The sequence below is a fragment of the Bombus flavifrons genome, chromosome 7, assembly GCF_040668555.2.
Source record: "Bombus flavifrons isolate JBK064 chromosome 7, iyBomFlav1_principal, whole genome shotgun sequence".
Lineage (NCBI taxonomy): Eukaryota > Metazoa > Arthropoda > Insecta > Hymenoptera > Apidae > Bombus > Bombus flavifrons.
Window position 1 is genome coordinate 11284268 of NC_138448.1, and position 15587 is coordinate 11299854.

Here is a 15587-nt window from a genome sequence, read left to right on the forward strand (position 1 = left end):
TCTTTTTCATATATAGAGATATAAGAATTAAGAAACACTTAGAACAAATTTTGATGATTAATAATAGGAATATGTATAGGAGTATTTATATTATTCTCATTATTAAAATTAAACAATTTTTTTACTACATAGTATATTTCTAAGCATTGGCAGCACAACAAGCAATAACAAATGAACAAAACTACAGATTTCGTTTGAAAAAATTTACTTTTACTTACCCATAACAGCTTTGGTGTGCCAATTCCTATAGATTCGTTACATATAAATCGTACTTCGGATGTGTAGGAGCCTAATTAATATAATAATAATAATAACACAACTGATTTATAATCAGTATTATTTAACAAAATATACGCTGTATACTTACTATTTACACATTTACTACCATTAGAGTATTGAAGTTTTATAACATCTCTACCATAATCAAAAATTACATTTGCTAGTGTTCCATAACCATTGTTTCCTTCACATACAGCAGAACCATTGCAGCTCTTTTCTCCACCACATATACTTATGCTATATTTTTTCCCTTGTTTGTTCTCCACCTGCAATGATTTATAGTAAAATTTTTAAAAATTAATAACATACAATATTCTATTCTTTCACATAAAAATCATATAAAATATCTTATATTAAAACTAAAAATATATATGTTTATTTATTTTCATAATTTTGATTTAAATTGACATCGTCTTATTAAATTAATTAAAAAGAAAAATTATTAAGTATTAACAAACTTACATAGTATACTTTTTCATTTTTATGTAGCAGAGACAGATTGCACTCATAAGAAAGTAATTGATCGTGTATAATGCAAGGAGAAGTCCAATTTCCCATTGCAGCTCCACATGTTATACTTGTTTTCCACTCAAAAATGTAAGTGCAGTCTTCATATCTTTTAAATTCCGGAAATCCCTTGAAAAGTCAATCATAAATACATAACTATAATACTTCTTAAAATCACAAAATTTTGTAAATAAATATCGGTTAATTACCTTGCCATTATTATAACATGGAAATGTAAAATTTGAAGAAATTAATCTTTTTGGATTTTCAGGGCAAGGAGATCCATCCACGTAACGTAACACAGTTTCATGGTTTTTATACAATATAGGATTTTCTTTTGGAAACCCTAAACTCTACCAACAAATATAAATATTTTCTTGTAATTTTTAGTTTAAAAAATAATATAAATTTAACTAAAAAAATTATAAATTTAACGAAGTTTACAATGATTACTTACGATTTCGTCTATATATTCATTACGTGAATTTAATGAAGCTTTGCAAACCGCACTGCCATGTACACATGTTAAACCTGATATAGGAATTAATGGCCTGCATACGTTTATATGAAACTCAGTTTTATTTACTTTTACAATATAGTTATTGGCAGATTTTATTAATGAACTTAAATTTATTTCGTCATCTTCTGTCGCGCATTTCACCTATAAGATATAAATTTTTGTCTTTAATGATCTAAAAATATATACATATATATTTAGAAAACTGATAATAATAATAAGAGAAAAAGATTAATATATAAACAATTGCCTAACCCTTTTTTCACAAACTAAATTAGTGTTCCAATGTATAATCAATTGACAAGCATTTTGTTCCATAATAAGTGGTTTATCTGGAGATCCTTCTGCTCCACATACAAATGCAATAATTGTATAACGTCGTAATCCATTCTCGCATATGTCTCCATCTGTATAATTTAAATATGGTCCACCCTCTTCCCAGATTAAATTTGTATTAGCCTTTCCCATAGATATACTAGTCTGAGTAAGACAAACTCCTAGAAATGAAAGTAAAAATACACATAATCTAATAACAAATTAGGGAAATAAAGTAGTAGTATAATCATGTTTAAAAACTGAATGATACTAGGATATGAAATAATGTAAATAACCTGTTCCTGCCACACATGAATTATTCACAGGTGATTCACATACACCAAATTTATATTTTATGCCATTTTTTGATATTGTATAAAAGTTTTTATTCATTAAAGATCGTAGATCATACCTGCAATAAAATATTTGTTACAAACTTTTTCAATACTATATTAATTAGTAGCATAAAAGTATTTAGTCTGATCTTACGTAAAATTTGTAAGAGGATTATTCACTGTACAATTGCCAGCAGTGGCTATACTACGATTACGTAAAGATTCTACACTGCAAGCTGCTGCAGTTCTCCACATTATTTGATAGTGACACTCTTCACTTCCACCGATATATTCTGGATCTGTATTCTAACCCATACAAAATAAGGGCTTATAAAAATAAGTAACTATTGAATTAGTAAATAAAATATATTATAATATGTACCATAGCTTCGAAATCACATTTAAAAGTGATAGAAGTCTTAATATGTGGTACTGAAATACTTCTCACTTTACACAGATCTCCATCCTGATATTCAAGTTTAATTTCTCCAGAATCTGTTACAAAGGGTGGGTTTTGAATATCGCCCAAATTCACATATCTGTAACAAAATTTTATTAGTATGCATAACATATGTATAATATCAATGTGTTGTATGTAACAAATTACACATAATTATACATTTTTTAAATAAAAATATCCGTACTCATTGAATGAAGAATTCTGTAAACAAGCTCCAGAATGCGATTGACACAGGGCTTTGTATTCAAATATTACAGAATGACAAATATTTAATATAATTTTTGGTGATGTTTTATCTATTGTAACAAAATAATTGTCTGAATATTTTGTTAAAGGTGACAAATCATAATGCAATCCTTTATTTGTTACTGTACAATTTCCTCTGATTCGAGGCCCACAAGCAAGAACACTTTTCCATATCATATATATGTTACATCCTTCTAATGTCTAAAATATTAATAATGAAATTGAAATTCACTTATTTTATAATATTATATAATAAAAATGCCATTAAAAATTTGACAAAAATATTATATGCATAAATCATACATGAGAAAATAGTTCCGGAAGAGAATTGTTTTCAGCTTTATAATCACATTTCATAAGAATATTTACAGTATATTTAGTATCAGATGTACAGTCATCACCTGTGAATACAAACATTATTCTTCCATTTGTTATATTTACCACTGGAGGCATTTTTCCTGTAATAACAAAGTAAAATTATTTTATCATATAAAAATTACATTAATTTTAATATTTTAAATATATGTATATAAAAGAGCAGAACCTATTCCTTTTTCTTTTTCGTTTTTCACTAAACAAATTCCATACCCATCTTCTCCATTGCATTTTTGTTTCAGTGCAGAGCATAATTGTAAACGTACAGTTACATTTAAACGTTCGTCATTTACAATAACATCCTTTGTAGGACTTATAAGACTGGTAAAGTTGTAAGTGAAAACACTAAAAACAGGTTCACGAAATATGCAAATATTGTCATTCACTACAGGTGTATCCTGTGTGAAAGAAGAAATTATTTTTTCACAGTTCTTATTTTTATTTAATTTATATTTAATTGCTTCATAAAATTTAAATTAAATAAACAATTTAAAACAAATGTGCGATTCAATATACATAGAAATATATATATTTTACCACTTAATATTTAATATTATTATTTAATTTTAATATTATGAAAAACATATTTAATACGTACAGCAAAAACAGTAACAACTGCAAAATAGTAAAAGAATAGTAGATTGTTTAACTTGTACATTTCTTTTCCTTGTTCACTATATCACTTCGTAGATTAATCACATTGTTAATATTTAACGTATTAACATGCATAACAATATCGTTCGCTGTTGAACGTTGTTGAAAAATAAATGATTATCGTTCAATGATAAATGCAAAATAATGTTTAAATCGCTTTATCGTACTAATGAATCAACGTTTATTTTAGGTTAGATATCTCTGACCATTGAGCGAATGACAATTGAAAAACCTTCTTAACTGTGGGTAAAAAAGATACATCCACATTCCTAGTGCAAATTTTGATTATTTATTAACCGATCAATAATTTTAAAACTTTTTAAAATTATTTTTTAATATATGTTTTGTTAATATCATGTCATAATTATTAAAAAAAAAACCATTTAGTGATAATTTTGATCTCCAATAACAACTGCAAATTTTATAAACAAAATTTTATATGTTTAAAATTTTAATTAAGTAATTTATATGACATTATAATTAAGATACTAATTGTAGTTTATTCTGTATTATTTTATGATAATAAGAATACTGTGCTAAATGGAGGCTAACAATACCTAATTTTTAAATTATTTACTAGTTACATTCGTAGGAATGAATACTAACACATCTCAATTTTCCTCATATAACTTCATATGTGTAGTCTATAAACATAAGTGCATCGATATTGTCGTCTAGAATTTGTTAAATTTTTTTTGTTTTCCAAACAAAAAATGGAACGTCTCCAAATACAAGAAGCATTTACTACATTAAAACCACTTTGTGATTCTTTAATGAAAAATCCAGATGCAGAAAGTGCTCGCAATATTGCTAATGCTTTACCAAATATTTCAAACAAAGTTATTCAAAATTTGTTTGAATATATTTTATTTCCCTTTATTACTCATCTACCAAATAACACATTAAGGTACATTATTTTATATTTTATAGTGTAGAAATCAATGCAAGTATGTAATTAGTTGTTCACGTATATTATTTATAAATTTAAGAAAAATATAATTCTTTAATTGTGAAAGATTATAATTTATTCTAATAAATTATAGGTATTATCGATAATTTAAAATAATTTCTAATGTAATATATATATATATAGTAATTCAATTTATATTTTATTTAGTGCTATAAGTGTAATTGAATGTTCATAATTCTATAGTAAAACTATAAAAGAGGAGTTAGTCAAGACAACGCAGGCAATAATATCAAGAACAAAAATAGCAAAAGTAAAATACTTTTGTGAACTATATTCATGCCTTTTAATACAAATTTATGACAAATCGCAACAAAGTATGGGTAAGTATAATATTCACCTAAATATATTTTCTAGATTGATTGTCCATCTCACATAGTACTAAGATTTTATTTTGTAAGAAGTATTTTAACAGATAATTTTAATTTATATTAAATATAAATTATTATATATTATCTATATGCAATTTTTGTAGTGATCGTGGGACATGAAGAACTCAAAGAAGCAGTACTTTCATGCATTAAAACTTTGATACATTCTTGTTTCACAGATGTTTTAGAAATCATATATACTAGAGAGAATGCTTCTAAAATAGGACAAGGAATATTGTTGTCAATGACAATAGGAAGGTTTGAAAAATCTGGTTCCCTGAGGTAGATACATGAAAAATTATTAAATCATTTCTTCTCAATAAGTTTATAAATATATGATTATAGTTTTTAAACTTTTAGATTAAATGCTGTTGAAACAGTAATGGCATTATGTCAAGTTGATGACGAATCAAATAGATTTGATACAATATTGCAAGATCAAGTAGCTGATATTATTATGTTATTTTTACCTGGTATTGTCAGTGGTTTACAGGAAATAGCTATGGGAAGTGAAACACAAGGACATAAACTTACAATGGTAATACAAAGTAGATTCTAAATTTTGAGTTTTGATTATATTGTTCAAGATTTTATTTACACTTTATATGAATTGAATTTTAGATAGCACTAAGAGCTTGGGGCAGAGTACTAACTCTCGTAATGAAAGATAAAGAAACATACCAAGAAGATGACATACCATCCTTGAGTGATTTAATCAAAATAAATAATGAGAATATTAATACACCAGAAAGTTTCCCAAATGTGAAAAATCAAAGTGAATTAGAGAAACATCTTAAAAGTGCAACAAGAAATAAAGAATGGTTTAGTGCTTGTGCAACTAAACTTAATGTACTTATCCAACAATTATATACATTAACAAGACATTCTCATTATAAAGTTAGGGAAGAATTAATTGAAAATATTCATTTATTGCTTACATTATGCCCCAGGTAATACTTTATTTCCATTTTGTTTTTAAAACATTTTATAAACAGATATTGCATACATTTTTTTGGACAGGAATATGAAACCAAATATTATGTTACTAATAGAATATTTAATATCTCTATCGGAGGATGAATTTCCAGTAGTACGAGATAAAGCTGAAAAAGTACTAACTGCAGTTAACGTAAATTTCATGCGAGATAAGAATATGAGATCCTTAGTGGAATTGTTAGAAGAAAACTTCTATGATCTGCTTACAAAATTACCTAGGATTATCAGGAAGTCTGGTACGTTTTTGCACATTTTCTTTTCACACTTTTTGTGGAAGTGTATTATAAAAGAATTACAATATTTAGACATAATATAATATTTTCTTAAAATTGTTTAATTTTCGAAATAAACAACGTATCTTTATTTTTTAGATGATAATGATCAGTTATCATGCTTAAATCAAATTGCTGGTTACTTAAAGCTTCTTGGAGAACAAAGATTGCCTCGTGTTATGATGTCTGCACCTCACGTTAACAGACTAATATTGGCTCTGGTATATGTATCTGAAATAGATTGCAGTAATATTTCTCTTTTGCAAGCAATAAATGTTAAGGATCTTGATGATCCAACATACTCATATGGAACACATTTGTGGAGACGATTTAAATTCATCCAAACTAATGAATGTGAAGCGAAAGTTATTACAATATGTAAATATTTAGGTGAATTTGGAGATCTTCAAATTGTAGTAGATACTATTTTTGGTCTCATGTTCAATGCACCACAACATAGAAAAGAGTTAATCTTATTACTAAACTGGATAATATATGGTATGTTAAATAATTTTCTGTTTTAAAATAATGTAAGATATATTATTGATTGTTAAATATTTTAGTACCTATTAAGGATTTATCAATTTTACCAATTTATGAGGAAATTGTTGAATTTTACATAAATCCTGAATTTTGGTATCCACCAATTGAAACTAATAAAGATATACCTTTACGAGTTGCACAAGGCAATGTAGTACAATGTTGCTTATTATTAGAAGGTTTGGGATTAATAGCTACAAATTTGAAACGCAATTATGATAAACTTCTTCTTAAAACATTATATATTATTATAGAAAGAGCAGGTGATTATTTATTTTTATAATGGATGACAAAGAAATCACAAAATAACAGACAAGCATTGTATATATACTTTTAGGTAGTGGACATAGCCTAATCAGTTTTGTTGGTACTCAAACTCTTGAACAAATTGCAAAATCTCAAGAACATAATACAGTAGGAGATCTTTTACGTGCAAATGTCGACTATTTTTCATATCATGTTAGTATTAAATTACGCAGAGTAGAACGCAATCCTAATGTACTCGATGTTGTTGGAGTTGTCATGAAATATAGTACAATGGATGTGTTACCCTGTTTGAAAAATATTGTCGAAGATGTGCTACTGCAGTTAAATAGTAGTTTTCAAAAAAGAAATTCTTATGCTTTCTTAAAAGTTTTTTACACTTTTACAATATGTATAAAAAATTTAGTAAACTCTAAACAAGTGTCAACAGTACACGGACAGAGTGTAGATACTAAAACTGTATCTTCGAAAATTATTCAATCTTTATTAGAGTATTATGAAGCAAAAAAAGTTGACGAATATATAGATGACATGGAACAGTCTTATGAAATTAAAGAGGAAGAGGAGGAAGAAAAAGTAGAAGTAGAAGTGAACGAAGAAGAGAATGAATATCAAGCAGATTCTATAGAACAAGAAGGTATATATATATATATTATATTAAAATCGATAATAAGAAGAAATTACTATAAATAAAAATATAACAAATAAAAATTGTAGAAAAAGAAAAAAATCCACCACCTTACATTAAAATGATTGAAGATGTAATGAAGCATTGTTTACATTTTTTACCATCTAAAGAAATACAAAAGTCACTGATTGCAATGTCAACCTTACAAGAGGGTCTTGAGGTTTTGGCAAATTGGGAAAATCAACTATTACCCATTGTGCACTTACTTTGGCATCCACTAGTAGATAGATTTCATGATGGAAATGTATTACTAATCAATCGAGCATGGCAATTATTAAATACGCTCGCTGATGTTTCAAAAGATTTTATACGATCTAGAACGCTTAAGTATGTGTTTTATAATTTATATTTTGTATGTAATATAATTACATTTACAATTACTATAATTATTTTTAGGCAAGTATTACCTGCACTTTCAAAATTTCTAAGCAATTCCTCTAAAGAAAGCTATAACAAGAGCTCTGAAAGTATCTATAAGTTTACTCAAACTTATAAATTGCAAAAAGAACTACTTTCTACCTTAGGGCAGATAACAAAAAATTTATGTCTTCACGAACGAGAAACATTCAGTGTTTTAAGTATTGCAGAGCCGTATCTTAACAAACATCAAAATCCCCTATTACAAGTAAAATTTTGATGTTAAGAAGATTTTTACATGTAAATGCATTTTTTTTTTTACTTTGATTGTATAACTAATTATTTTATATTCATAGGTATGTTGTGTACAGTTGTATAAGGATATTGCGGATTATAATAGTGATATCGTTTGGGTGAAATGTCTTAGCATATTTAATTCTAAAATAAAAAAAATCGTTCCGGATGCAACATTTGATATTAAAGATTTGATGGTAATAAAATAATATGGAGATATCTATATTTTTTCTTACACAATGAAACGACATAATTATAATTATCAAATAAACTTTTACTATCTTTTAGATTGCCGAAAACATTTCGACAAATGAATACTTCAAAAATGTACATATTATTATGAAATACATCCAAGATAAGACCTCTGATCTTTAAGTATGATGGAAGTAAAAATATATATAATTTAAGATTGATAAAATGAAACATCAACGAACTATAGCAATATTTAAATATCTTGTACAAAGTGTAAATTTGTATTATAATAAATATAATTATAGATTTTTATATATGTATTTCTTTATATACTTTATTCATAGCTTTGCTATCTAAGAATTAAAATAAATAAATGAAATTCCCATAATTTTTCAAATTTGTATTTATATACAATCTAAAATCAACATTATATTATATTATACAATTATATACTTTGATCACAGACATAACATTTTGTATATCACTTAATCGGTACATATTCTTCCTCCATGATATTGAAAACAGTGATTCTTAAAAATTGTATAAAAATATCCACAATATTTAGAGTAACAATTGAATAGGTATTTTACAAGATCGCACGGTAATATACTGTAATAAAATTATCATCAATTAAATGTTAACTACATAATATATTCATACAGAGAAACTTTTGTCTAGAAAATAATGTTTATATAACATTTTATACAATGATATTTCACTTCAATATGTCAATTTTCACTTTTGATTTTGCACATATTATTTAAAGTTCCTGAATATTATTATTAGTAATACTTGTAAACCTATCATATTATTGCCATTTTCGATGTTGCTTGGTCCTGCGTTTATTACTCCGTTCGTTTCCGGTATTGATTCATACATATTATCTAAAGTGCACAGTTCCTGAATAACGTTATTAATAATGCTTTTAAAATTATCGGCAGTGTTATTTTGTTCGGTGTTGCTTGATCCTGCATTTGTTTCTTTGTTCGTTTCCAACTAAGATTAATAACAGATTAATTTCTTATTCATTCGATAGGTACTGCCATATGATAAATAGATTCGTAATATACCATACCGTAATAAAATCTGAAATGGATAATCCACTGGATAGATGTTCAGAAAGAGCAGTTTCAAAATCGGCGAGTTCTGCCGAATCAAGTTGATCAAGACTCGAGTCAAAATTATGTCTAAAAAAACTAAAAAACTGTCTATTGTCCATATTTAAAATGCTTGTGTCACCTGCCTCTTTCACTTCATCTGCTATATAAATTAATATTTCAAAATAGTAGTACAATGATGTATTGATGTAATAATGAATACAAAATACAAATATTTTTATTACCAGCATCATCCAACGAAATCCTCCGTTATAGTTTGATGTTATTCTGTATAATATTAATTGTTCTTGCGACTGTACTTGTGATATGTCATCTATATATGGAAATTGTTGTGCATACGTTCCAGTTGATGATTGTTGTACGATATGATTGTTTGTTAATTGGTATTGCAATGATGGTTGTGATTGAATACTTCAATACTGTCGATACTTGTGGCCTGTATAACGTATTGAAATTTCTTCAGGTCTCTTACTTTTTAAACAATAGTTATACAAAAGTTTTGAATTACCTCCACATTTGCTTACTAGATTATGGAGAAGTGATTGCAGCGATACCTGCATTGGAAGCAGACATCCGAAAAGATAACGATTTACTTGTCGCACCATCCGATAGTCTTTTCAGTTGAACATATACTTGCACCGATTGCGTCACTTCCTGCATGCTATATGCCGGTGTTCTAAATACTATTGAAGTCAATTAACATAAATCAAATTATTAAATTAACTCAACGAAGATGTAGAATATATAAAATGCGTAATATTCTACGCAAACCTTAAATATTGTACATACTTGTTTATATAAATTATTAGGTTCAAAATCACCGAATCCTTCCCAAACCACTTGCTCGTCCTTTTTCTCGAAAAATCTAACTTGTATATCATTCTTTATTACCTTCTCGCATAATAAAATCATTTCCGTACCACCAGCGACCGACGCATTAGAGTGACTGAGCTCGTATATTAAAGGATTTAACACTATCCCTGAAATATTTAGTCATTTAAAGTATAATTAAACAACTGATTCTCTTTCAAAATGGAATATAAAATATAATTAACTTAGACATACTTTTATCAAATATAAGGTTAGATATAACTGGTTGTAATGGTACATTGAACTTTCCTCTAAAAAAACTTCGAAGCTCAACCGCAGTGTATTTAAATAAATACTAGCAACGTCTTTTTTTATATTCGAAGTCAGCTATTAAAAAATAAAATATTGTTTATTTTATGTCAAATACATCTAGATAAATCACGTGGATTTCAGTTTACTTTGAAAGGGATCTATGCTAAGTTCCTCTCTTATTTTAAATGCCTCCTTAATATCCCTTTTGTTAAAATGTGCAAATGTGACTGTCATATTTTCTGATGACACTTTTATTGTATAAACACCGTATTTACACCTTCTTCCCCCAACGAGATTATAAGGATGAGGTCTATAGGGCTCATCTTTTGTTACACATGATACTGTAATTTTAGCTTGACCTCTGTATCCAATTATCTGTAATAAATATTATTTTTTATCATATACCATATTCTTTTCAAATATATTATATTTTCCATCCTTATTACTTACTCTTATACTAGGAAATGTTTTCCTTTCTGGCGTACTGTTTACGCCGTGTATAGGAGCATTCGATTTGTGTTCACATTTATAACGAAAGCACGAGCCACTACTAGCCGGTTGTTCTATTATTTCAACATATGGCGATGACCTTATAATATCTATTTTTACTGACAATTGACCTTCCCACTAGACTATACTATACAAACGCACGATCAGTAATTTGAATAATTTCATCTGTATTAAAAATTGTTTGATCTTTACTTTAGGTACCAAAAATTGTTAACGTACATACGTACATACGTATCAGTTATGTAAATATGAAACCGGAATTTTTGTATAGAAAATACACGTTTATTGTATAAAAATGATTAAAAATATTTTATTCGAAGTATTGCCCATTGCTAGCTATGCATTTTTCCCACCTGTCTGGCAATTGGTGGATGCCACGCCAAAAAAACAGTAGCTCTTTTGAGGCAAACCAATCATCGAGCCATTTTCGTACATCTTCGTAAGAAGTAAAGTGCTGGTCAGAAAGTGCGTGTTTCATCGATGCAAATAAATAGTAATCGGACGGAGCCAAGTCTGGTGAGTAAGTCGCGTGCGAAAGTATTTCCCAACTGAACGCTTCCATCGTTTCCTTGACCGGTTTTGCTGTATGTAATGGTGCATTATCATGAAGCAAAATTACTTTGTGTTGCCCTTTTTGATATTCTGATCGTTTTTCATGCAAAGCTTGATTCAAATTGATCATTTGTTGTTGGTAGCGCTCAGTATTAACGGTTTCGCCAGGTTTTAACAGCTCATAATAGATCACACCCTTCTGATCCCACCAAACACAGAGCATTGTCTTCCGTCCATAGCAATTTGGTTCTGTAGTCGATGTCGCTGGTTCGCCTGGAGCTACCCATGATCTTTTACGCTTAGGATTCTCAAAATATATCCACTTTTCTTCGCCAGTCACAATTCGGTGGAGAAATGGCTTTCTTTTGTATCTGGCGAGCAACATTTCGCAAGTGGTTTTTCGGTTTTCCTGCTCTCTTTCATTCAGTTCATGTGGAACCCATTTTCCCACCTTCTGGATCTTTCCCATGGCTTTCAAACGTATGGAGACAGCATCTCGTGTCACGTTTAATTGATCAGCGAGTTGTTGCAGCGTTTGAGTGTCATCCTCATCCAACAATGCTTGCAATTCGCTGTCTTGAAACTTTTTCGGTGGTCTTCCACGTTCTTCGTTCCTCACGTCAAAATTGCCACTTCTGAATTTTTTAAACCACTCAAAGCACTGTGATTTACCAAGAGCATGCTCACCGTAAGCTTCGACAAGCATTCGATGCGATTCTGCAGCAGTTTTCTTCAAATGGTAACAAAAAATCAATGCTGTCCGCAAATCGTAGTTTCCAGGCACAAACTTTGACATGTTCAACGCTATTACAAACTATGCTGTTGTATGAAACTTGTATTGTTCTGAGTCGAAAATGTTTGTGAGGTGTCAACAAAGACTTTTCGCAGTTTAGTAATAACTACATTATCAGCTAGGGCCATCTATAGACAAATTCCGGTTTCACACTTACAGACCTGATACATACGACCAGCATTTGGAGTATCTAATAAGACATGGTGATATTGCCTTTTTCGTCTTATTACTTCTAGATTCTTCAAATTAAAACTGATTTTTTCGCCTTTAAGATCACCAACCAGTTCATGCGACTCAGCACTTATTCAATCATAATCATCACTGCAATATCAATCAACAAGCAGTCATATCGTACAACAATAATCAATGGGGACGTATGGAAATAACAATTTCCATATATGGACGACATATTATAAGTACAGCTACATGAATAATTAATGTTATATAGAGTAATACCAAATTATAAGAAAGAATTTCAATCATTGCACAATGCTGGTAATGTAAATATTCGTATTTTGTATTCATTGTTACTTCTATTGAAGTAATAATATATAATTACATATAATATATCCTAAATATACGATAATATATAATACATCATTGTACTACTGTTTTGAAATAATAATTTATATAGCAGGTGGAGTGAAAAAGGAAGGGTGGCACAAGTATTTTAGTTTAGCATGGACTTGCTAAACTAAAGCGTTGACTTGAGCCTCAATCAATTTGATTCAGCAAAATTTGCCGATTTTGAAACTGCTCTTTCTCATTTATCCAGTGGATAATCCATTTCGAATTCTATTACGGTATGAGTATCGAAAGAATAAGAAATTAATCTGTTAAACCTAGTTGAAAACGAACAAAGAAACAAATGCGGAAGCAAGCAACACCGAACAAAATAATAATATAACAACAATAATAACCACCTAAACACCTTGACATTGAAGTGATCTTATTTTATTAGTTGCTCAAAATGCTACAATTCTGCATAAAATTCACACGTACGAACCACGTTCTATTGAGTTTGACCACAAACCTATACCATATTTATTTTTTCTTCCTTGTTATAATGATACATTGTATTACTAAATTAATAAACGTTAAGTAGTAAACATTAGTAAACTTCCGTAAACTTCCGTAAACTTAGTAAACGTTGCTAAATTTTCGGGCAGTCTGAAGAAAACAATACTTACTAATTGATCAAACCATACTGGTATTACACTGTTTGAATTTTACGCAAGTGGAAACCTTTAATTTTTAGCTATTTCTCATTTTCTACATTTTAGTAATAATAGAGAAATAGAGGTGATAGAAATAATGACAGTATAAGGAAAGTACGAACAGTAGTAATAGTAGTAACAGTAGTAATATTTAAATAATCGATTCCGACAACTTTATACATCAAAATGTGATGTAAATATTGATGAATCACTTATGAAATATAAGGGACATTTGAGTTTTATTCAGTTTAGAAATTATCAAGAAATTTGTTCTCTTTTTTCTCTTAATTTCATTGCTAGTTATTAAAAAAGATATTTTTCAATTTTTGAACAACGAATTTTGTGCAGCGAATAACTTTCTTTTTCTTTCCACGTGTTAAAACACGTTACGGCCATAAAAACTGAAGACAATAAGGCTTGAAGGATTGAGATATTTCCCAAATCCATCTGGTAAACAGAAAATCTACTTTTCCAATGACCATCTCTAATAAATCCCTACCTATATGAAGTTTAAAGATTGTGCAAAATGGGATAGCGTATTGTTTAAATACATCTAGCGCGCAGCCTGTTCGCTTCCTCAATACCATACCCTTGCTTTAAAAAAGAACCTCTCAAATTTTATAACTGTACCTGAATAATTCCGAATTATACAAAGAAGATGAAAGAATTGGGTAAGAGTATCGTAAATTAGCACCGAAAAATATCCCAATAGGACTATACCCAGCGCAAAGATATTCTGTAACATAGACCAACTATTGGGGGATACCGGTACATTAAAATCTGCGGAATCTGGCGGATAACCCAGATGTGAGAGATAGGATGCTGCACCGTATTTGGTTGGGAAAATCGCAGTATGTGTGTGATTTTGCTGTGGACACTCGCGGACAGGACAATCGCGGTTTACGTCTCTGAATACCATGGCCTTCTTCACGATTTGTATAAAGTAAGTCCCCCCTATATTATATGGATTAAGGATTACTGTGCGCCTCGCTGCTTAGGTTGACCTTTCGTTCGTGTAAGGAGGTTTGCTCGCGTGCAGAGGTATTTTGACCGATTTTTAATTGTTAATAACTAAAAAACAAAGCCGAAAACGCAATTTTTTTATTTTTGATTTTCGTTCTATTTCGACTTCAAGAATCACCCCTTAAATTTCCTGACACCTGTAGCCGAGCACCCTGTATATAAGAATGGAAGTGTGGCGGCAATTGACAGCCGATAAATTTTGTCCTTCAATATGTACATATTTTATTAAAGGAACAAGAAGCAGAAATATCAATGGAAGATATGATCGAAACGAAATTCATACGAAACGTATGGTAAAAACCGAATAAACAAAAGAATAAATACACAAGAAGATAAGGACAAGTAGAGACATAAGAGTGTTTACCATAAACACGCTTCTGTAAGATGGAAATGAAATCAGTGTGAAACGTATCGTGAAAACGAAATAAAAGAAAGAATAAACAGACGAGAGGACGAAGGACAAGCAGAGACATAAGAGTGTTTACTATAAACACGCTTCTGTATGATGGAAGCAAAATCAACGTGAAACATATCGCAGAAACGAAATCAACGAAAGAACAAGTACACGAGAAGGTGAAAGACGAGCAAAACAATGTTTACTATAAACATGGTTCTGTAAGAAA

At 29.1% G+C, this 15587-nt stretch overlaps 2 protein-coding genes and 1 pseudogene across 4 annotated transcripts in view; 1 reads left to right on the plus strand and 2 right to left on the minus strand.

Annotated features, from left to right (window-relative positions):
- Lerp (lysosomal enzyme receptor protein) overlaps positions 1-3933 on the minus strand; it is a 35488-nt gene extending 31555 nt beyond the window's left edge. The window contains exons 1-13 of one of the 2 annotated variants that reach the window (XM_069117036.1): positions 3633-3933; positions 3204-3432; positions 2963-3117; positions 2598-2860; positions 2336-2492; positions 2108-2259; positions 1915-2030; positions 1559-1800; positions 1244-1447; positions 996-1139; positions 742-915; positions 368-545; positions 219-289 (exon numbers count right to left, since the gene is read on the minus strand). In XM_069117036.1, the coding sequence (XP_068973137.1) occupies positions 219-289; positions 368-545; positions 742-915; positions 996-1139; positions 1244-1447; positions 1559-1800; positions 1915-2030; positions 2108-2259; positions 2336-2492; positions 2598-2860; positions 2963-3117; positions 3204-3432; positions 3633-3692 (2145 nt within the window). In that variant the 5' untranslated portion in view covers positions 3693-3933. The remainder of the gene's footprint in view (positions 1-218; positions 290-367; positions 546-741; positions 916-995; positions 1140-1243; positions 1448-1558; positions 1801-1914; positions 2031-2107; positions 2260-2335; positions 2493-2597; positions 2861-2962; positions 3118-3203; positions 3433-3632) is intronic. The other variant, XM_069117037.1, reaches the window with a different exon arrangement.
- Tti1 (Telo2 interacting protein 1) lies at positions 3910-8941 on the plus strand. 2 transcript variants are annotated; one of them, XM_069117028.1, is made up of 13 exons: positions 3910-3930; positions 4842-4978; positions 5131-5308; positions 5387-5564; positions 5648-5976; positions 6047-6258; positions 6394-6792; positions 6858-7097; positions 7172-7735; positions 7816-8113; positions 8183-8411; positions 8500-8634; positions 8726-8941. In XM_069117028.1, the coding sequence occupies exons 2-13, from the start codon at positions 4975-4977 to the stop codon at positions 8810-8812; spliced, it is 2853 nt and encodes a 950-aa protein (XP_068973129.1). In that variant the 5' UTR covers positions 3910-3930; positions 4842-4974; the 3' UTR covers positions 8813-8941. The 2 variants fall into 2 exon arrangements, with proteins under 2 accessions (XP_068973129.1, XP_068973128.1); XM_069117027.1 differs by lacking the exon at positions 3910-3930 and adding an exon at positions 3988-4595.
- A 37-nt stretch (positions 8942-8978) lies between these two features.
- Positions 8979-12852, minus strand: LOC138181483 (uncharacterized; annotated as a pseudogene).
- Between the last annotated feature and the right edge of the window lie 2735 nt (positions 12853-15587).

Bases quoted from the DNA above. Each gene is read 5' to 3' on its own strand.
- Tti1 (XM_069117027.1), top strand. From the start codon at position 4,402: ATGGAACGTCTCCAAATACAAGAAGCATTTACTACATTAAAACCACTT. The intron at 7,098-7,171 runs GTGATTATTTAT...ATATACTTTTAG, and splicing joins TATTATTATAGAAAGAGCAG to GTAGTGGACATAGCCTAATC. The intron at 8,635-8,725 runs GTAATAAAATAA...ACTATCTTTTAG, and splicing joins TTGATATTAAAGATTTGATG to ATTGCCGAAAACATTTCGAC.